At 37.1% G+C, this 23396-nt stretch overlaps 2 protein-coding genes across 4 annotated transcripts; both read left to right on the forward strand.

Moving 5' to 3' along the window:
- The first annotated feature begins 453 nt into the window (after positions 1-453).
- Positions 454-11998, forward strand: LOC129368830 (complement factor B-like). Its single transcript, XM_055043983.1, has 18 exons — positions 454-585; positions 1592-1798; positions 1887-2072; positions 3213-3389; positions 4890-4976; positions 5183-5322; positions 6484-6628; positions 6730-6858; positions 7419-7529; positions 8226-8360; positions 8783-8889; positions 9078-9210; positions 9411-9549; positions 9652-9728; positions 10996-11096; positions 11170-11299; positions 11385-11434; positions 11534-11998. The coding sequence occupies exons 1-18, from the start codon at positions 528-530 to the stop codon at positions 11708-11710; spliced, it is 2289 nt and encodes a 762-aa protein (XP_054899958.1). The 5' UTR covers positions 454-527; the 3' UTR covers positions 11711-11998.
- Positions 11999-15948: 3950 nt separating this feature from the next.
- Positions 15949-23348, forward strand: layna (layilin a). Of its 3 annotated transcripts, XM_055043764.1 has the most exons (9): positions 15949-16265; positions 16375-16395; positions 16514-16811; positions 18683-18840; positions 18913-18957; positions 19052-19114; positions 19198-19294; positions 20225-20952; positions 23139-23204. In XM_055043764.1, exons 1-8 carry the CDS (start codon positions 16184-16186, stop codon positions 20922-20924), a joined length of 1464 nt encoding a protein of 487 aa, XP_054899739.1. In that variant the 5' UTR covers positions 15949-16183; the 3' UTR covers positions 20925-20952; positions 23139-23204. The 3 variants fall into 3 exon arrangements, with proteins under 3 accessions (XP_054899739.1, XP_054899738.1, XP_054899740.1); XM_055043763.1 differs by having other exon boundaries at positions 20225-23348; XM_055043765.1 differs by having other exon boundaries at positions 16378-16395; positions 20225-23348.
- The last annotated feature ends 48 nt before the right edge of the window (positions 23349-23396 follow it).

Genomic DNA, 23396 nt, shown 5'->3' on the forward strand with positions numbered 1-23396 from the left:
AAGGGCACATTGTTTTTGTGTTGGCCTAAATCAACAAGTTAATCAACAAACTCAAATGTGCCTTCGTTTTTGGGAAATGATGAGGCAAATGTTTGTACTTTATCTCTGTTTCACAATACTTTGATTTTTGTGCAACGTGTGACCCTGTGCATGTACACATAATGGGAAAACCAAAAATTTAAAGAGAAAGGAAAAGATTTTAGAATAGTTCCAGAAAATTAAGGAGGAAATCCACAAAAAGCATGATTATTCATAGTTATCTAAGCCATCTTGATTTTTATTTTTTACGAGTTATCCTTTTTTTCTTTGTTGTATTTGGGCACGCACTTTAAACAAAGTACTCTAAACTGAAAAGTTTTGGGGAAACACACATATTGATCTCATTTTACTGCTCACACAGGTAATGAGTAACAGACTAGTTTTTTTGTTCTTGTACCTCCACCCCACTTGTAGCTCATTCACTCTGAAATAAATTAGATATTCCTGCCATTTTATCACATTTCCAGTTTATTCTCTCAGACTGAAACATGGGGGCTTCGAGCAACTGGAGCTGGTATGCTGCACTCTTGTGTCTCCTCAGTTTTGGTAAGAATTTATCATTAACATGCAATACCTGCATGTTAATTTGTTTATAACTCCAGGTTTTCAGGACTGTCCAGGTGTCTCTCTTGTACATTAGAGTGAAATGTGTGAAATTTGTTGGACATCATCAGAGCCTAAAAGTTTATTTTACAAATTTAAAAAGTCAGATTCTGGAATTATGGAATGATCATCATGTGCCTGGAAAATTAACATCCTTGATTTAAGTACAAAAAAAGTTAGCATAAGGTTCTAACATATTTAACCAGAAAAAATGTTTATTCATTCAGTGAACATTACTGTTAAAATACTGAAGATTACAGTATCCTGGTAAACCTATGAATGCAGGTTCATAGGTTTACCTGTGAACCTACGAACATATGAACAGGTTCACAAGTTCAGTTGTTTTTGGCAATCGATCACCAATGATAATATTAATAGGAAATAACATTATTATTATTATTATTATTATTATTATTATTATTATTATTATTATTATTATTATTATTATTATTATTATTATTATTATTATTATTATTAACTTTTATGTAAAAAGAATTTTGAAGTGCAAATGTTTAATAAATACATATATATATTTTAGAGAAACTGAAAAAGTAACAAATACATAAATAAATAATAAAAAGACAAGAATTAATATAGAAAATATTTCACACAATATTTCACTTCAATGTTATAGATTAAGGTGCTCATATTATATTATATTATCTTATATTATATTATATTATATTATATTATATTATATTATATTATATTATATTATATTATATTATATTATATTATATTATATTATATTATATTATATTATATTATATTATATTATATTATATTATATTATATTATATTATAATGGAACTTCAACCTTTCCTTGGGTGAAATCCATTCCATACAGTGAAGCATACACCATGTAGTTGTGTGCCTGTTTTTTTTTTTAATTAAACACAAAAACATAAACTCTGAACCAAAAACCAAAAACGTTTATCTTTTTGCTTAGGTGCTGAGGTTCTTTGTGATTGCACACCCAATGGTATAGAAATCCAGGGTGGTAATTTTACACTGACCAAGGAGTTGACAAGCGGGAGCTTACTCATCTACAGCTGTAACGATGGGTACTACCCGTACCCTGCTTTGACCCGCATCTGCCAGCCAAACGGCTCCTGGAAACCAGCACCCAAGAGGTTTATGCCACAGAAATGCAAACGTGAGCACCACAACTTTCATAATTCATAATTTACGCCAGGCTTCATCAAAGTAACAACTCTGACTCCTTTTTGTTGATTTTCCTGAAGTTGTTGAATGCCCTGATCCTAATGTTCTGGAGAATGGAGACGTCTTTCCTCTTGAGGTCCAGTACTTTGTGGGGAATGAGACTTCATATGAGTGTTACTCTGGATACACACTGAGAGGATCATCCAAACGAATTTGCTTACCAAATGGGAAGTGGAGTGGCTCCACTCCAATCTGCAGCCGTGACTGTAAGTGTTGAGCAACATTTCATTGTTTTTTGCTTTGTTTTGCTTTGTTTACTTTTTGGTTGTGTAGAGATTTTTCATATGGAACAAACCCATGTGTAAGGAGTGAATTAAATGGGCTAAGAATCAGTATTTGAGACCTTTTGATGTGATAACATCTTTGTTGGAGCTATTTCTTCTTTATTTCTTTATCCATTTGAATTTTGTTAGTTTATTCTTAAACTTTTAATTTTTGCATTATTTACAGAGTTTATTTGCAGGTTAATAAATGATTTTATTTTTTGCTTCGTTTTCTTATTTTTTTCTATTTTTTATTATTTGTAAACCAGACAGGAAGTAAGGTGGGTCAGTCCACGTTCTATAAATGTAGGGGCCTGGTAAAGGACCAGCAGGCATTTGGGTTTGGGGCCTATGGTTTTTACCAGTGCAAGAGAGGTAGGAGAACAAAGAAAAGTTGGATAATTGTAATTGCTTGCATAAAAGGAAAATAAAAGCTACCAAGACAATCATCAAGTTTGCACCTTAAACTTCTTTCGCCTGCATCTGGGGTCAGTGCCACTATGAGGCACTGACCCCAGTAAAAGGTCACAAAAGACCTTTTACTGGGGTCAGTAAAAGACCTTTTACTGGGGTCAGTAAAAGACCTTTTACTGGGGTCAGTAAAAGACCTTTTACTGGGGTCAGCAAAAGACCTTTTACTGGGGTCAGCAAAAGACCTTTTACTGGGGTCAGCAAAAGACCTTTTACTGGGGTCAGCAAAAGACCTTTTACTGGGGTCAGCAAAAGACCTTTTACTGGGGTCAGTAAAAGACCTTTTACTGGGGTCAGTAAAAGACCTATGAGGCACTGACCCCAGTACTATGAGGCACTGGGGTCAGTGGCGGATGGAACTTTTTTTTGGATGTTTGGTTTAACAAACAATCGCTACTACAATCGGAAAACAAAGAAGAAGTCACTATCCTTATTAATGCAGCTTTCAAAAATGGTGCCAGGAAACTGAGGACGATTAAGGTTGAAAACATGTAGATAAATGTAATAGAGAATACACTACACCAATACATTTCAGGAAATAAGACTTCAAACCTTCCTTTTCTTTTTAGAAATAACAGTCAGGGACTGAGTTTCATTTCTGGTTTTTCCCAGCCGGTTCTGCCTGTCCTGATCCTGGAATCCCACCTGGAGCCTCAAGAGCAGGAAATATGTTTGAGATTGATGACAAAGTGACATACATCTGCAATGGCGAACTGTTTTTGGTGGGCTCCAAAGAAAGGGTGTGTCTGGAGAACGGACAGTGGACCGGGACAGAGCCAGCATGCTACTGTAAGATCTGTTAATTTTATATTAATAATTATTATTATTACTCCTTTAAAATGAAGTCATCTTGTTAAAATCGTCATGTGAATGACTGCATGAATGCGAAGTGCTTTAGAGTCCTCTGAACTAAATAAAGATTGACCTGTTGACCTTTTGCATGTGACGTCACGCTCTCCAGAACTCCACCATGACGGAAATGCACTCCTTTAAAACTAGTCTAAAAACAGATTGGTAGCCTCATAATGCTTCTCTTTAGTTGATCTCACTTTAAAACTGGTCACAGGGCCCTGCACCAACAGACAAGGACAGAAATCAAACATGTCATTTTATCTTATAACTTTTAATGAGGAAAGATATGGCGACAATGGAAAGTTGCTGTCAATAACAATAATGACTGTCAGCCTTCCGTGTTATCACACATTTGCATCAAACACTTCTTTACAAGGTAAGAAGATGAACATTCATATACTTTACAGGTAACTATGATTAGAAAAATTTCAACTATGGGGAAGGTATGTGTCTAACCATTAGTAACCATGGAGATAATACCATGGTCACTGGTAATTATATATAAAACTGATTAGCATCTTGCCTTTTGTACGTTTTTAAGACTGTGCCACTGTACGGGACGTAATGACAAGTGATATAAACCATGGCGTGAATTCAGGCAGTCATTAACTTGATTAACATGTCAGGAGGGAGGAGGTTTGGGTCGGTTTCTAAGCTATTTCCAACTTTTACAAATATCGCCGTCTGTGAGCCCAAACCTGGTGTGTTATGTTCACAGACAAATTAGATTGACTAGAGCAGCCACCCTCTACACGCCGTCATCAGCAGCCAGAGGAGCCTGTTCAGTGACAGACTGCTGCTTCCCAAGTGCCGGACCAATAGATTCAAGAACTCCTTTGTCCCCCACGCCTTCAGACTGTACAACTCCTCATTGGGGGGTGGGAGGTGACACAGGACAGAGGGAGGAAGGAGTAGTTTTCTACAAATGTGAAAACTACTCCTAACCATACAGTGCAATACCATATCACTGGTCAATCTATCCACCAAATTGCTATATTTTCCTTTTGTGTTGTATTTATATTCTTTGTTTTGTATTTATATTCTTATTACATTTACTGTGTTCCTTGTATTTAATTTGTATTTTTTTGTATTCTTTTGCATATACTTACTGTGTGCCACTTTTCTGCCTGTAAGCTGCTGGTAACTTTAATTTCCTGAGGGAGTCTTCCCAAGGGATCAATAAAGTACAAGTCTAAGTCTAAGTAGAAGCTATGAATAAACTGGCAAAAACAATTTTGGAAAACAATTTCAGTCACTATGTTCAATGCTCCCGTCCCTCACTTCCGATGTCCGTCATGGTGCCTGCAATAATTAATGACGTAGTTGAAAAGGGTCAACACAGGAATAGGCCAGTGGACTAGCCAACTTTCATGCACACCTTTTTTGAAAAGACCAATTGAATTAAATTGTGTTTTATTTTGCTGCTACTTCTTTCAGACAAGCACACATTTGATACCCCACGTGAGGTTGCAGAATCATTTGGAAGTGCGATTAAAGGCACTCTCACCTCTACACAATCTCTTGGTAAGTTCCTGGACTTTATTTTATGACAATATTTGAAACTACAACTGCAATGTCTTAGAAACAAGTACCTCAACTTTTGTTAAACATGACTAAGAGTGACATGACATATGGCATGAAAAAAATATATTTATTGCTAATTATTCTTGATTGCATAGGTAAAACAACTGTATGAATGTGGCTCTTTCATAAAACCTCTTGTTACACAGATGATACCCAAGAAGGGAGATCAATCAGGATTTCAAAAAATGGGACTCTCAACATCTACATAGGTGTGGACATTTCTGAAAGCATAGAAAAAGACCATTTTAAGACAGCAAGAGACGCTGTCATAACTCTGATTGAAAAGGTAAGGATGTCTTCAAGAAAAAAAGATGTCAGTTATATTTTTAGGAGAGAAAACAAATGTGACAAAAACCTATGAGGAATATTCCTGTCTGAAATAAAAATAACTATGAGGATGCTGGAAGACAAAATGAAAACCCACACGTAAAAATAGCAGTATTTATGACCTTAAAACATTTCTTCAGCAGCAGAATAATTTAAAAGATATTCCTTTTCCCTGCACAACTGTAGGCATTCCAAATTCACAAAATATTTACTTTCCTTGCATCACCCCTTTTTAAATTTGCAGTGCAAAAATCCCCATGGTGATAGAATAAATTCACAAAGCATTTGTGCAGTCCACAATAATGATCGGCATCATAAACTTTACTGTTCATTAAAAAAATTGCGCTAAAGACAGAGACATTTAGGTGTCATCAGCCGGTCATATTAAAAGTTTTATATTATTTTCTAATGGAAAGGTCAATTGCCTTAGAGCTCCCTCTGCCTTACGATGCGCTGAGTGTGCAGAGACTCAGCAGCATAGTGCTTGGACGGCAGTTATTCTGTGATGGCTCTGCTGATTGCGGGTGGAGTTTAGGGGTCTGAGGATGCTCACAGGGTGAGACCACAGACTGCTGTTGATGGGTGCTGGCAATAAATTTGCTGAGCTCTTAAAGAAGGTTAGAAACATAGCAGTTAGTGCTACTATGCCTGGACATTTATTCAATCTATGAAATTAATCAAAAGACATGTTATAGCACAGAGTAGACAATTTTTACATGTAAATGAGAATCCGTCTTTCTAAAAATACTCAATCGGGTCTGATTGTGTGTGAAGCTTTTATTCAGTGCTTCCATGCACTTATAGGCTCATTTGACATACAGTTTCTTGTTCCCTTTGGCTGCCACAGCAGCAGCCCATTAGAGGTAAATTTAATTATGAATTACAAATCATAATCTTGACTGATGTTCCTTGGCACAAGGCCCTTGGCCCGCTGTCAAAGTCCGCTTCTGGAAAAGCACCCAGCTGATAAATGCATAGCTTTCTCTATAGAATAACTACCATAAGCAATTTAAAGTATCAGGCACGTGGGATTAACAAAGTATTTCACAGCAATTGTTCAAGTTAATTTCTGCTCATAAAGATGTGTCCGCCGCACTTCAACTGTTGCTGTTTTCCACAGATCGCCTCCTTCAGTGTCTCTCCAAACTACGAAATCGTTTTCTTCTCATCTAAATTATACCAGGTCGTCAACATTCACAATTTTTTCAATGCCACAGTGGAACTTAATAAAGTCATAGAAGACCTAAAAAAGTTTGAAGCAGGAAGTGAGTCTACCCCGAGCACAAGATAATGGTTATAAAAAGGTTTTAAATACCTGCCTGGACTCTGTTTTAACATCTGTGTTTTTGTGGCATTTGGTTTAAAGACACAAACACTGGAACAGATCTGAACATGGTCTTCAAACACTTTGAGAAACAGATGGCTTACATAAAGCGACAAGCTGGAGACGAGAGATTTAAAACTCATCGGCATGTCCTGATCCTTTTCACAGATGGTAACAAGCCCACATCACACATATTGCACACATTGCTTTCCACATTTTACTGATATCCTTGGTAAAAAGTCTATTTCCTATATTTCAGTACCTTCGGCTAAAGACATAAAACTCGGCCAAGTTATTGGTTTCATGATAGATTTAAAATGTTAATAATTTCCTATTCTTTCAGTCTTTGATCAATGCAAATAAAAAATAAAAAATCTATGCATTTAAGTTCCAAGGGATTACATATTAAGCAAAATGTATTGAAATAAATTCTATTATTTTAAAACTTAGTCTCAGACAAGATCTTCAACAAAATGTTACATTTTCTTGTCTTATTCAGGTGTTTCTCATTTCTCTAGCCTCAGACCTGATTCTGAAAAATAATTGTGGCACCGGTGATTTTATTTAAAAACAATTTTGACATCTGATTTTGTTGCTGACATTTCTTTTCTTGTTACTTTGTAAATCAACAAAAACATTAAAAGAAGACATATTTTCACATATATTTAGGGATATCAATAAATGTATGTTTTTTACATCTGAAACTTTTACAAGCAAGACCTTTTCCACAGGTGCGTATAACATGGGTGGTTCTCCTGCGCCTACTGTTGCCAGAATAAAGAACACAGTCTATATGAATCACACTGTGAAGAACCACGTTGGCGCAAGAGATGACTTTCTTGGTAAGTTTAGTTTTCAGCATATTCCAATCTCCTTTAAACATCGTGACTTGGGTGATCTAGACATTTTACTGTTGCTTTATGAAGTCTCAGCCAAAACTTCTGTGTATTGTATAGGGATTTTATTTGACTGGTTAACAAAAAATAGTGCTTAGTGTTCATGTGTTTCAAAAATCTTTAAGAAATCCAAAACTTGCATTTGTACTCAACCCCTCTTGAGTCAATACTTTCAACTTCTAAAATGTTTTCCTCAAAGATTGGTCTATATTTTGCTCCTTCTATCAGTCAAGGTTCTCAGTATCTTCTAAAAAAATACCTTCCCATGATGCTGCAAAAGATATGAAAAAATAAGACCCATACATAAATCTCTTCACAATTAAGCCCTAAAGCATGTTTGTTCATTATACTGTTGTACACTGTTGTAAGTATTATTGACACAGGGAGCTTGAATTATATGTTTGATCACTTTCTAGTTATTCATTTGTATTAAAAAGAGCTTAAAACAGTGTACCACTTTCCACAATTTCACAATCATGCACTATTTTGAATTGGTGCGTAAAATCTCAAGAAAATACATTTAAGTTTATTGTAATGTGATTTAATTTAAAAATGTTAAAGGGGTGTGAATACTTTTGCAGGGTGCATTACTATCTGCAATATAAATGAAACACAAACTTACAAAGTAACACCGTTTTGCAGACATCTATATCTTCGCCATTGGGAAAGTGATTTTTGACGACGACCTGCAGCCACTCACTGTAGGAACAGGAGGAGATCATTACTTCAGGATGCCAGAACCATCAAAATTAAAGGAGACCTTTGATTCAATAATTGGTGAGTCAACTTTGAAAAGGGAAAGCTGTAAAAAGCCTCTGTTTTATTTTTTTGTCAGCTGTGATGTGCATGTGTTTGCGTGCGTGTCTGCGTGTGTGTGCTGGTATAATTCCTGTAATTCTTCATTTAACACTAATTTAGCTCGGGGAGGTAAGTGATCTTAAATGGGGCTCTGAATGGTTCTCTAGTTTCCCAAAGTAGTCAGGAAGAGAGCTGTTTTCTTCTGATGGGGATGGATGTGATGAAGCCCCTCAGGGGACCTGAGTGGAATATTTTAATTTAATGCAATAGGCTCTAAATTTGTGGGGGGTTTTTTTAATTCCTTAACAGTTTAAATATTTATTTTTGTTTTCTAAATACTGTTTGTTTACTATTTACACTAACCATGTATTTGAGTTTCTTATTTGTTCTTCTTATTGCAGATGAAAGTGAAGTTGTAGGTCTGTGTGGCCTGCACAAGGATTATGATAACCTGGAAAATAGAGAAAGCAGAAAGAAACAATATCCATGGTTGGCGTTTGTTAACCAGGTGACTAATTCAACAATTTAGTTAATTAATTGTACAGCAAAACAGCATCAAAATGCCATAAAATGTATCAGTTGCAGCACTGTTTATTTATGGTTCTGTTAGAGTTATGTTACATCTTTATTTTAGCAAAGCGTCATGTTGGTTTAACAGCATACACTTTGTCCACTGTCTGTTCTGTACAACTTCAGGGAAAAAAAAGAAAATCTTGCCTTGGGTCACTGGTGTCGCCGGACTTTGTCCTGACTGCTGCTCATTGCTTCACCTTTGAAGATGAGGTAGCGGATATAACAGTTGAAATTGAAGATGGAGTGGGCAGCAGCGGTAAATATCAATTACTTTCCTTCTCACTTTGTCAAAACAAGCTTCCATTTTGTCGCCATTTAATATCATATGAAGAATTAGACATTTATTATAGATTATTATACTGTTATTTGAACACACCATTGTAACAAAATTTCTCTGACTATTTTAATCAGTTTGTATAATTAATTATTGCACATGCTCAATCTTTATTTATGCAGTTAAAAGAGTGAAAAGTTTCACGCTTCATCCATTGTTTAACTTAACGGCCAAAGTCAAAGAAGGCGTGCCAGAGTTTTATGACTATGACTTGGCCATTATCCGACTGGAAATTCCAGTGAAGATCTCTGACTCTGTAAGGTATTTAACATCTTTGTCTTTAAATAATATGGCTAAAGTTAGATTATTTTATTGATTTAGCAATTTTCACATTCCTTCTTCAAAAACCTAAATTTCTTTCAGACCAATATGCATACCCTGCACCCAGGAGACCAGCGACGCTCTCAACCTGGTTGGCGAGTCAACATGCAAACAACAAGGTCTGGGGGTTTGGCTCCTTTGCTATGTACACTTCAAATCAGGCATTAACACTTCATGATTATTTTAGTTCAATGGAGATACGTCTGCAGATGCATTTCAAGGAAACACACCTAGCTTCCTTGTGCTACATCATGGCAATCAAAAGAAGGGACTGATCCAATTCACAAAATAGTTGGCAAAAGGAGGGAATACATTAAGTTGAAATATCGCATCAGCATACACCATGGGAACAAATAGATCTTTCACATACTCACACCCATTTTCTGCAGCCTAAGGACTGATTAAAACTTTATCTATTTATATATTTATCACCACAGGTACCACTACAGTTTCGTTATGCTCTAGAAATATAAAGACAAATAAAAAATCTTATGTCTTATGTTGTCAAATTGAGAATGGCCCTAAACTTACCACCAAAACATTTAGAAAAAGGGCCGTAACAAAAACAAAGTCATTGCTTCTGAGAGGCTTTGAAAATGCCTGATCGCATTTCCAAAGACTTTCAAAGGTTTGAGGAAAGCCGATTCACCAGGAATCTGTTAGGAGGAATGGGTCACAATTATAGCAAAATATTGTGAGAACATCCTGATTGTTGAGGCTGCATGTTGTTTCCACATCACTTTTTGATTCAAAATATCTCAACTCAAACAACATAAGAAACTTACTTACTGACACATTATTATCATGAGGTGCAAAGCCATCATGTGAAATGTGATAACCTTTAGATCATTTTTGTCCTGGTTAGGTTGTAAACTTTCAAAAACTTAATTTACAGTTATGCAAAACAAAGGCAATCTTCTATGAGCATTTCTTCTCATTCTGAGGTTAATTTCTACACTTACTCAGTCTATTATTATTATTATGTATGCAAGATTATATTATCAACCTGTATGGTAAGAAGCTCTTCAAAATATGATTCTGAGATTTAAAATTGTTCACCCTGTGTTTACAGCAAACTGTAATAAAGAGACTTCAAAAGCTTACTATTGAATGTACACATATTTCTGCCAAAGAACTGCATTGAACTTTGTTTTTCTGAAGTGTAACTTTTTTCTAAAAAAAGAAAATAGTTTTTTTTTTCAACAAATTAGCCCTATGGCTCTTTAAAGATGGCACACTTTCTTTCCTTGGTTTTCTGAAAAAATGAAGTCTCATGGAGCAAGGCATTTTATACATTTAGAAAATGTTTTATAGAGGAAGACTGTCAAGTTATGATATGAGTCAAAATGGAGGCCCTTTACAAATGATTGTGTTCTGAATTAACAGAGCAGCGCCTGTTAACGAATTCCCGTGAGCAACTCAGTTTCCTAACAAAGAAGGATCCGCTGGTAGCAAAAAAAACTGCTTTTGCCAAGCTTAATGAAAACGTAAGTTTTATATAAATGAGATGCTTTGTTTGCCAACGTTATATTTCTTTGATGCTTGAATGGTTTATTGCAGAGAGATTTGTGCATCGAAAAAGCCCTTATGGCACCAGGAATCACCACAAAAGATGAAAGCGTTGCTGTGACCGATAACTTCTTGTGTACTGGTGGTCAGGAATATCAAAGAGAAGACATAGCATGCAAAGGTGGGTATACTCTTATCTCTTTTCAACATGATTAACAATGGTGGTCCAGTTTGGTAACTCTGTCTGTGGAAAACTCTTGGGACAGGGGATTCTGGCGGTGCTGTGTTCAAGAACTTCAACCTGCGGACAATCCAGGTAAAGAGCAGAAAGTAATTTATCATCATAAACATGGAGTAGAAAGAACAGGTCAATCAAAGTAATGACTGAGATGATAGATTTGTTTCTTCTTCACAGATTGGAGTGGTCAGCTGGGGAACACGGGATCTGTGCAGCGACACAAGCAGTATGGTTGAGTCCAATGATGAGTCCAGAGATTTCCATATCAATCTGTTTAGAATGATCCCTTTTCTTTCTCAGAACCTTGGAGATGATAATGAAAACTACACACCACTGAAATTTCTGAAAAACTGAGCATAACTGCATGCTATAATTGATCATAACATAAAATGTGCACTTAAGGCATTTTAAACTCACACATTTGCTCTCTTCAGACTTTGACCTTTTGGTTGTACCCCACATGACAGGCACAGTGTTCATGCAGCGTTTGAAAATGAACCATCAAAATGCTCCCTCTGTTAACCATGAATGAATGATTATGTGTCTATCAAATCAGGTTTTAATGTATGTTCTGCTGTTTCAAAGATGCAGATAATCTGGAAAATAACTGTATCTTGGATTAAAGCTATCATGGCAATTTGACTGTTGTCATTTTATTTATAGAAAGTTGGGCTTTCTCATTCTTGCATCAAACATAATTACTTTTTTGGATTTGCCGTAACTTTTTTAAGCTGAAAATCAAGCAAAACTAAAGTGATCATTTTTTTATGCAAATAGTGAACACTCAGGAGTCAGCACACAGATTCATCTTTTTATTTAGCTTTAAAATACTAAATGGGAACAATCATCTGTGACTCTTTCATTTGAGTGTAAACCACATAGTGTCTCACATGCCCCACATGGCCTGAGGGAAACAGTTCTTTTTTTTTATCAGATGTTGCACAAATCATTACTTTCCAAGACAAACTAACAAATAGACATCAGTTCCCACAAATGACCAACCAAATCCGAGTCCTTGCACAACCCAACAGCAGCAGCACAGAAGAATCAACAAGAGAAGCAGCCAATGCAGAGCAAAGCGACATGACCTACAAATTGCCAACGGAAACTGAGATTCTATCTTTATTAGAATCTCATTAAGTTAAGAAATACCCGGATCAATTTAAAAAACTCACTTTAATTTCCATAAACTGTTTGAAAGAATCTGGAACATTAGTTTAAGAATCTGATTTAGATGCATAATGATGTAAACCTGCTGTAGATCTGGGACAGTTTAAATCTTCAACAATCTCACCATTGAGGCAACTTAAAATCCTAAATAAAAAAATTAAAAGAACTAGAAAATGCTTTGTAAACAATATCAAAAACAATATTCATATTTTGATAGTTGTCTTAACATAGTAACAACCTAATAATGCTTTTTTATACTGCTTTTGTTGTAGTTTGAATTTCGATTTTTACCTTTGGCAGGGACTTTATAAACATTTTGATCTTAAAACTTCATTTCTTAACAACAGAGCTTTTACATTTATTTTCTCAATATATTCAAATGAACAAACTGCTTATCTTTCATCAATATGCAAAAAGGCATTTTCTATTAAATGACAGAACTTTCTAACAAATAGTTTCTTCGTTCCAAAGGAGTAATTCTTAAATAATTCTCTTTTCCAAAATTGAAAATGAAAAAAGGAGCACTTTGAGGAATTGCTCCAGCTCTTAAAAGGTTTCATCCAAACTCTTTTATGGCTTCTCAGCTCTTGCTGATCAAGCTCTCCAGCTCGCCCGCCCCCTCCGGGTCAGTGAGTCAAGCCCCATTTCCAGCTCCCGGTGCAGACGTACGCAATGCGGACACTCCATTTGGACCTGTGCCACGGCCAGATCATTTAAATTAAATTTAGTGGAGAGTTATTCTTTTGTGTAATTAGGTTTTTCTTTTTCTCTTTATGGCCGTGAGATGAAACGATACTGAATTTGTCAGCTGTTGTATTTTTACAACCCCGACTCAAACAAGGCAATTACATCAGGAATGATTTGTTGCGGTTGGAGCCATTTCATTGCTTCAAATTATTTTGTTTTGCCACCCAGCCAGCTTTCAATAATAATAATAAAAAAGAATACTTTTGTAAACCTCTGTACTAATGCATATTGGTTGTGGCAGTATAACAGAAAATTTTGATGTCTCAATCTTAATGTTGAACCCTTGCTTCTGTGTGTGTGGAGCAACAGAGGCATGATGTACTGCTTCCCCCTGGGAACATTTGTCTGGTTTCCTTCTAATTGTGAGAGAGGGAGGAGGTCAGTGGGATCAGAGAGGATGGCAGAGACAAGAGAAGACAGACTGTGTGTGATGACGGACGAATGGCTGAGGCTTAATTGAATGAAAGCTTCTTCAGGTCTCAGATGCCGTAAACAGGGAGGATATTTAAGCCAGGGCCCTACGCTTATTGAATCCCTCCTGAGGGCTTGCTAACCTCTCCGTCTTCTTTTCTATCTGGATCACAACTGCCTCATTCTCCGCCTTCTATTTAACCGAAGCTGAACCCTCGTCTTTCACTGAAATCAATCTACACCTAAACTGATTAGCGGTGTTTGGATAGAGCAGCGTGCATGAGCGGCGGTAATTTCAGGCCCCGTTAAGCCCCCTCCTCTCTTCACCGTCTGTGCACTGCTAGCACACACAGCATATTCCTGATGAAGCATCCTGCTGTTTAAACTCTGGCTGATCTGTCTCACTGAGAGCCCTAAATCAACCTTATAGGCCATTTCAGAAATTGCTGCCATTAGGAACTGCATGCATACACGTTTTCCCCTCTTTTGAGCTCTAGAAAAGAAGATTGCATGCATTGAATGCATATTTTTTGCTGATCCTGTTACTTTAAAATGAAATTGCACAGATAGACAATGAAGCTTTATTTGCCTGAACCCTCATGACATGTTTTCTATTCTTGTAGTAAATTTAAACATCAGGTTATGCAAATTTAGCAACTTCTGAGTTCTGACTTACCAGTGTGAACACTAGATGCAAAAGCATTCAAACTCATTAGACTATTTTTACATTTTGTCACGTTCCAACCCCCAAACCTTCATATGTTTTCTTGAGAATCCACTCGAAGTTGTGCATGATTGTGAAAAAAACTCTTGCACTCTTCCCTCATTGCCTTTAAATATAATTTTGTGCAACTAACTGCTTTCAGAAGTTATCAAATTAATACATATATTCCACCTGTGAATAATTCAATCCCTAACCCAAATGGGTTTATTGGAGATCATTAAGGAATAAACATCATCATGAAGACCGATGAACAGTCAATTTCTGTTTAGTGAAGTAAAAGCCTCTTTGATTTTAGCTTGATAAGTAATATTTTTGTTAAGTACTGATTTAATCATTTTAAAAAACAAGACAAGAGGTTAAAATTTTTAAATTCAGTTTAAACAGTTTTAAAACTGTTAGATAAATTCACCAGCTTTTCCAGTAAGTAAAATGGACTAAAGCCGTCATAATAATCAAAATGATTCCTTAAGATTCAGAAGGATTACAAAAATGATGATTTTTAGGTTTGTCTTACAACTTGCCTGCACTTGGCTTTAATTAAAAGATAAACCAAATAACATTTGATCCAAAAAGTGCATGTGTTCACTTTAAATAGTCAGAGTACATTTATTCCCCATAAACAAAAAAACATCTAGATTATTAATCAGAACTCCTTTCTTAACCTAATAAAGGGATACATAAATCAGAAGCATGCCTAACTCCCATTTACTTTACATTATTTATAAAAATAAAATTCTTGACATAAAAAAGGTTCCCAACTGATTACATGCGGTCCGGTTGGAAGTCATATTTTTAGTCATTTTTCAGTTTGACATCAAGCTGCTGCAGTGAAAGATGAGTCCAGCTTTTACAGCAGATGCCCCTGTAAAACTGACTGTACAGAAATGTTTTTCTCATCTTTCATTTCAATATGACAATGAATGCTTAAAAGATGTCATCTAAGTCCACCCACTAATAATAGTTACTGATAATGGTGAGCATTATTTATTGTTAAAATACAGATTGCTTCTTCTACAGTTCAAGACAGATTTTGCTTTTGTTTCATTTGCACTCTGCTTATTGATTTAAAGAAGCAGAAAGCTTCATCTGAAAAGGTGAAGTCATGTCTTCCCAACTGAGGCAATGCATCTAAATCAAACCTTGACACTTATTTCCAAGTATGTAAAGTGCATTTCTCAGCTTTCGTCCTTACTTTTTTTTTTATTCATTAGCGATCTTAGATGTCAAATAAAGATCTATGCAGCTTTGCAACCAGTAAGAGTGCTGGGAATAATGTTTTAAATGATCCCTGATCGAGTTAAGAGGGATCGTTTTCATGTAACACTTTTGTGATGATAATATCGAAAGCTTAAGTAATAAAGGAATGAGTGAAATCTGCCTCTTGTCAGCATTTACAATGAGAACCACTTGGGCGATTGGATGTCTAGCGATCAATGTATCCTCTTCTCTTATCATTAAGACTGCTCTTAACAGATTACAGCCCCCCTCCCAAAGATGAAGTCTTTTTCTCCTCCCCTCTCTCTGCTCAACCTTCTGAAACACACACACAGCCTTTTCACTAGATACAACAGGAGACTTGTCCCTCTTGCCCCATTTTGTAAAATAAATCATTTTAGTCTTTAAATTTAAACTTTTCCAAACTTTTTTTCACACTTTTATGGAATTTAGATGGACTTTCTGGATTTGTTTGAACCAATTTAACGACCTGACAGATGAGCAGAAATGAAAAGGACGACACTTCAGTTGAAGTTCTGGTAGAAAACTGAAAACAGTGAATGAAGATGGACCTGGTGATGACTGCCTTTTTTCTCCTGCTCTTTTGTGTTCATCCGTCTGCAGCAGCAAGCGTCATTACAGGTAAGCCCCTCTTAAAAACACACAACACAAAGTCAAGAATATTTGAATTAATCTGAGGATATGCTTTGTTTTGGCTTCTGAACTCTGAACTGGACTTTGATTCCTGAAGCAGACATATTTGAAGCGAGAGGTACACAGACAACATATTCAGCATGTATCTCAGTAAATGTTTGCCACATTGTTAGGAACTAGTAGAGAAAAGATCCCACGTGTTTACTTGACATCTGCTTCATTGTGTCTCTGTCCAGGCCAAAGAGTGTGCAAGACAGGAAAAGGGAGACCTTGTTACAAACTGGCCTATTTCTCAGAGCTGCGCTGGAAGTTGAACTTTGAGGAGGCAGAGAGCACTTGCAAACGAGACGGAGGCCAGCTGCTGAGCATCGAGTCTGCGTCCGAGCAGAAGGTCGTAGAGCAGCTCATCAGCGATCTCCGTCCCTCGGATGGAGACTTCTGGATAGGCCTCCGGCGTGGACTGGGACACGAGGACAGCAGCTCGGACTGCTCATCTCAGTACTTCTGGCTGGACGGGAGCAAATCCTCGTTCAGGTAAGAGTGGAGGGGTCAGCAGGGTCATTCATGTTTTGTTTTTTTATAAGCTCCACAGTCACAGAATCGTTTTTTGTCAGAAACTCATTTCATTTTTGTTTAGAGCAAATCCATCCATCCATCCATCCATCCATCCATCCATCCATCCATCCATCCATCCATCCATCCATCCATCCATCCATCCATCCATCCATCCATCCATCCATCCATCCATCCATCCATCCATCCATCCATCCATCCATCCATCCATCCATCCATCCATCCATCCATCCATCCATCATCCATCCATCCATCCATCCATCCATCCATCCATCCATCCATCCATCCATCCATCCATCCATCCATCCATCGGTGGCCGGGGTAGCAGCCCAGACTATCCCGGATAAGCGGAAGGGAGCCCAGAAGGGAGGCCCAGACTTCCCTCTCCCTAGCCACTTCTTCACAAATCTCACTTTAAAAAAATCCTGAATTTCCGTCTGTTGTCTTCTCTTCATTTGAAATCGTGTTGCAGGAGTAAGTAGTCTCTATCCTGAATATCAACGTGTTTCCAGAACATAAGCCATGTATGAGATTTCCAGTGGGTTCTGGGTCTTCCCAGATTCTCCTTCCCAACATTCCTAGAAAACAGAGCCACCTAAATTGACTCTAATGTGCAGTTACTTTACTCTGAGTTCCCAGATGACAAACTTTCTCCCCTGATTTGCAAGGTTGTGCCTGACCACCTGATGGAGGAAGCTCATTTCAGCCAGTTGTGTCTTGTTCCTTCAGCCATGATCTATATGTCATGACCAAGGTAGACAGTTGGTAAATCAAAAGCTTTGCCTTTTTGCTTCAATCTTTTTTCAAGTCAATACATCAGGCAAAACCTCAATTATGGCAGACGAGCTTCCGATCCAATTTCCATCTCCTCTTCCATCCTACCAACATTCATGAACAAATATACTTGATCTCCTCTGACAGAGCTCAGAGGAGATCAAGTATTCAGGTCTGAATTACCCAAACTCCTTCAAACTTTCTATAAATTTAAATGTGCATGTCTTCTATTTCCTGAGCAGTTAGGTAAAACACAGGCGGCTGAGTTACACCCACTCCGTGGCCATTGAATTAGGTGCACATCAAATCTAATTGAAATACAACAGGAGGCATTAATCAAGATAACAACAGCAATGATGCTGCCAACAGTGAGTTCAATTTGGCAACAAAAAGAGAAACATGCCAGAGACAGGTTATAAAACATGTTTTATTTACTCTAATCATTCTTGACTTTACCTAGATGATCAGCAGAATTTTCAAACTAAGTGTCTTGCAAAAGTAAGGAATCTGTGGATTTTATGATCATAACACTTTTGGCCTGGTTTATCAGGCAGGGTTTAGGCTGAATTAGAGAAGCAATCTATATAGATTTATTCTATCTAAATAAATTAAGACTTGAACTAAATCAAGTTCAACAATCCTCTATTAGTCAAAGAGAACCATTCTGAGGTAAAACAGTGTTCAGGATAATTGCATAATATGGGATCACAGAAATCAAAGGGGGGAATCAATGTCAAAACAGATTTATTCAAAACTTTTGTTTTTCCAAGCAAAAGTTTCTATCTCAACAATATTAAGTTTCTGCTGCACAACTGATGCTGATCTTTGGAAGTAGATCATAAAATTATTCCAATTACCAATCATTTGGGTTATGAAGACAACTGATCAAAATGGACTTTTGTAGATTCTTGGAACCCATTTATCTCTTACATTTGTATTTATCTATCACAAGAAAACTACATGAAAATCTCTGGTTTTAATGTGACCAAATGCATAAAGGTCAGCGCTATATGAAGTCTTTCCCAAGACACTAAATGTGCTCCAACTGTGTGTTTCAGGAACTGGCACATTGATGAGCCGTCGTGCGGCTATGAAGTGTGTGTGGTGATGTACCACCAACCGTCTGCTCCGGCCGGACACGGTGGGCTCTACATGTTCCAGTGGAACGATGACAACTGCGAAACCAAAAACAATTTCATCTGCAAATACACAGGAGGTACAGCTGAAAACAAATGATCTGTTTCACTTTGAATATTTCTAAATTTCTGTATTTCCATATTTTTCACAGAAAAGCCAATCTCATCCACTCTGTCTCCCAACTCCAGTCAGAAAGGTAAAGTACATAACAACACATTGATATAGAACATTTATGCTACTTTAAGCAGTATGTATATATGTAAAAAGCCTGAGATGTCATTATTTTGCAGATGCCTCTCTTCCATCTGCGCTCCCCTGGGATCCAAGTGACGACAACCAAGAAAGACGAACAGGTCATTTAAAGTCTGCATTTACTGCCAAAAGTTATACACTCATAACAAAATATTAGTTTCTAACAACCACTTCTGTCTTGTAGCCGTGAATTTAGTTTACGTCATCATCCCCACAATCCCACTAATCCTGCTGCTTCTGACAGTGATGGGAGTTTGCTGCTTCAAAGTGCTGCTCAGACGGTGAGAAGATAAAGATGAGTTGCATAATAACAGAAAATAAAAATAAGACTTCTTATCAGTTATGCATAGTGCTTGAAATTGTACAAGATAATAACCCTATTTAAGGGACTAATTCATTTCTTTGGAAAGGCAGTGTTTGCAGACTTTAAATTTGACACAAGTTTTGAATTTAAAACTTTTTGTTCTTGTGCAGCTCCACAGCTCACACTTTTTTCCAGCAGTTTTCAAGCTTAAACCCAAATAGATCATCTCACCTTCCTTCAATAAAGCAAGACAATGTAGTTTTCTGAAGAAAGTTTTTCAGAATAGTTTTGAGGGGACAAGTCACATTTTTTTTAAGAGTGGGGTTTGATGGAGTTATCATTAGTTGTTAGCTAATGTACATAAAAAGCTAATTGCTAGATAAAGCGTCAAAAGTAGATTTTTGCCATCCTAAAACACACCAAAATCCTACAAATATCCTATTAAGTAACACCGCTCAATCGGCTGCTAAAATCTAATTGGTATATTTTCTTAGGTTATTATTTTTCTAAAAGTCCATGCTGAGTTACAACCAATGCCAAACTGGATCATGGGACAGAAAAAGCTACCGTGTACAACCTGCACTTCGAAAACAAAACTATATGATACAAATCCAGAAACTGTGAAGATCAGTTCAACAATGTTAACCTGAACAGCCCTGAAATGATTGGTACCGACAATCATTTCAGGGCTGAAATGTGGCCACGTTATAAAACTGAGATCTGACTGGTGTCTACTGCAAGTAAAATATTGTCAACTGCGAACTATTCTAGAGAACCCTGATTGAAAGACATTTAGCCAGCATGTAAATGCATCAACCCAAGTGATTAGAGTTAATTGTTTTAAAAGTGGAGTTTTGAATAGGCTTTATTACTTTGGGTGTTTTCCTTATCCTTATGTGTGACACAGAAGGAGGAACGAACAGAAATCAGAAGTTTGCCAAACAGATCCCAGTCCAACTACTACAGACGTCTACAACGTCATCCGCTCCCAGAAGGATGATGACCTGGTTTCTGCTCGCCCACAAACAAAGAACACCTCCTTTTTGTGCTCCTCTCCCGACACGCCGACGGGCGACTACGACAATCTTGGCGGACGGGACACAGAAAGCGGCTTCGTAACTCTTGCTAGCACAGAGAGCGACTTTCTGAACTTTGACCTCAACGACCTCAGCCTCGGGCGCCAGCGCACCCGTGACTTCTACGACAGCAGCTTGGGACGCTCGGCTAAGAGGGTACTGAACGATGGCAGTCTGGGTCGCACCAAAAACAGGGAGTATTACGACAGAAGCCTGGGCCGCCGCACCACGAAAAGTGAGCATTACAGCGGCCCTGTGTATGGAGAGCATGGCCTGTTTGACAGCAGCATCAGAGCAGGCACTGACTTGTATGATGCCAGACTTAAAGCTGGAGGTCAAACGGGAAAGGTTGACCTCTACCAGACATACGTTACCAGCGGTAGGCACGAGGCGTTTCAAACCAGTCTGGGAACATACTCAAACCGGAAGTCCTTCCACACAAACCTGGACTGCTACAGAAACGGCCTGAACCTTGACAGTGGAGGGAGGTACTTCAATGACCAGGAATGGATAAAAAGAGAGAGATACTGATTTTTCTCTCGAGTCTGCTCACACCACTGTAAGAGCGACTGAACAGGGATAAAAGAAGGGATGAAATTTGTGCATGTGCAAGACCTAATTGTTTTTTGTTTTTTTTTTATCTAAAGTTGGAAATATGAATTTTGTTTCTACTCACTAATCACCCTCACTTTGTTGGTCGTATGAATATTGAAGTTTGGTCATTTCAGTCAGACACATTTAAATACTTAAAGCTTCTTATGTTGCCATGTATCTTGGCATCATTCTGCGCATAATGCTCAGGATGATGCACATTTAGGAACATTAACCCTGTCCTGTGTCTGATGGGATTCATATTTGCATAGTGATTTTGTAATGTGATGAAGGTGTAAAATTCAACTTAAACCTGCATCAGAAGGGAGTTTACAGTGCTGGAGAAGCTATTTGTGCCCTTACAGATTTAATCAACTTTTGCTTTAAATTAGACAAAGATAACCTACATAGTTAGAAAATTAAAAATGCAGTTTTATCATGGTGAGATAATTTAAAAAAAGAAAAAGCAACCCAAATTAACATGCCATTTTATGAAAAGGTTGTAAACTCCACTTGTAAACTCATGAATTAACTGTAATTTGTCACAGATATTGGCTGAAGTTAAAATTTCCCAATGGAAGATTATTAAGGGAGACTTAAGAAGCCACTCAAGTAGAATCTGTTTGGCAACATGAAGTAGGCTGAAAGATCATCTATCAGTTTAGATCTGGAAAAGGCTACTACGCTTTTTCTAATGCATTGGGACTCCATCGAATCCAGTGAAAGCCATTGTCCACAAATGAAGAAAACATACAGTGGTGAACCAAAACTACTTCAAGATTGCCTCAATGATTCTTCCAGGTCATAAAAGTACCCACAACATTTAAAGCAGACAAAAAACCCTGCATTGCTGATCAAACAGGACACAAGGCCAGTCGCAAGTTTGTCAAACATTCATGATGATCCCCAAGACTTCTGGGAAAATATGAAGTAGCAAAATGAGATTTTAGTGACACCCAAACATGGTGTAGCTGTGTGATATATTGTGGTTATTGTTTGCTATTTTAGGACATAAAGGGACAAAATTCCTTCACAGGAATTGAGGTCATCATAGAAAAACTGCATTTTGTATTTAATCCTGTTATCTTTTTCTGAAATTAAAATTCATTCTATTAAGAAAAACAGGTAAGAGCCAGAAATCGCTAAAAGATGAGACATAAGAGAGGAAATAGTTTTTCACAGTACCAGATAAATTCATTTACAAAAGTCTGAATCGTCCAATATTTATCAACTGAAATAAAGTGGTTGCCTCAAGCAATCAGCAACCAGATGTGAGTGGATCTTCATCAGTACAGTGTGTCTGCATAACACAACATGAGGGTCGTTTGAGTTTTCTCAGCATCAATTCTATTAAAATCCTGCATTCTGTGGGCCTAGGTTGGTTAGAGATGAGATTACAAATTCTACAGAATGGGACGCATAGAACTGCAATCCTAATATGTATAAGTTTTGTATGTTCTTTTATAATTTAAAGTAACCTCAGATGACCTCTTTTAGTTCATTGGTCATTTGGGGTTTAAGGATTAAAAATCTGAGTGTAGATCTCGTGACACAGTAATCCATCTCTCCTCTCACCTTGAGGTTAGCTGCTCCTGTGCTGCGTAATCTCATCTCACTAACATGAATATGTCAGCTCTTGCTGGTAGAGGGTTTCTTAAAAAACAATGCATGGAAAAAGTAAAACAACTTATTTTGATCCTTTTAAAAGTCTATTTTCAGTTTTGTAATGATAAGATGGAATGCTAACCTGATGAAGTCTTAATTATATCTCAGGACCTGCCTTAAGTGATCTACTCACATTAAGGGAGACAGCTCACCGATTAATCATACAAAAAGTGACAAAAACGAAAAGACGCAACTTTCAGAGGCAGCTGATGCTAGTTGAAGAAAAAAATAGATTTTGTCAACTTTAAAAGAAAACCTGTGTAAGAGTGTTTTTGCATGAATTTGTCATGCAGCCCTTGCTTTGTCACTCAAATAAATATTGATGTCATGGATAATTGTGTTCAGTGCCTGAAAAACTTTTGTTTTAAAACCAGATGCATTTCAGACCAAACTCTAAACTGTTTATATGTATTGTGTTTTTGGATACTGCCTTAAAATGTAAGATGTCACAAAACTGTTGTGTGATTTATCATTATCCTTTGCCTACAGAGTCGGTTCAAACGTGGATCCTGCTCTGAATTCATATGAAGTGGCTCCAGCCTCGCCATACATAACAGCATGAAATCGAAGAGAATGAAAGTATGCATTTTCACTATTATTATTTAGAATGTGTAATCCTTTGACAACTCTCCTGCAAGTGAGATGAGTTTGTATGATTGCTACATGAAAACATCTTTAAATAAAATGATTAGAAATGAACCACTCAGGTCATTAAGTGATTTTTAGTGTGAGAAAAAGGAGAAAACA

This window comes from Poeciliopsis prolifica, unplaced genomic scaffold (assembly GCF_027474105.1).
Source record: "Poeciliopsis prolifica strain line A6 unplaced genomic scaffold, Auburn_PproV2 SCAFFOLD019, whole genome shotgun sequence".
Classification (NCBI taxonomy): domain Eukaryota; kingdom Metazoa; phylum Chordata; class Actinopteri; order Cyprinodontiformes; family Poeciliidae; genus Poeciliopsis; species Poeciliopsis prolifica.

Coding starts and splice junctions, on each gene's coding strand:
- LOC129368830 (XM_055043983.1), top strand. CDS start 528: ATGGGGGCTTCGAGCAACTGGAGCTGGTATGCTGCACTCTTGTGTCTC. Junction 6,629..6,729: donor AAAAAAGTTTGAAGCAGGAA/GTGAGTCTACCC, acceptor TTTGGTTTAAAG/ACACAAACACTGGAACAGAT. Junction 9,550..9,651: donor AAGATCTCTGACTCTGTAAG/GTATTTAACATC, acceptor AATTTCTTTCAG/ACCAATATGCATACCCTGCA.
- layna (XM_055043763.1), top strand. CDS start 16,184: ATGAAGATGGACCTGGTGATGACTGCCTTTTTTCTCCTGCTCTTTTGT. Junction 18,841..18,912: donor CATCTGCAAATACACAGGAG/GTACAGCTGAAA, acceptor TATTTTTCACAG/AAAAGCCAATCTCATCCACT. Junction 19,295..20,224: donor TTCAAAGTGCTGCTCAGACG/GTGAGAAGATAA, acceptor TGTGTGACACAG/AAGGAGGAACGAACAGAAAT.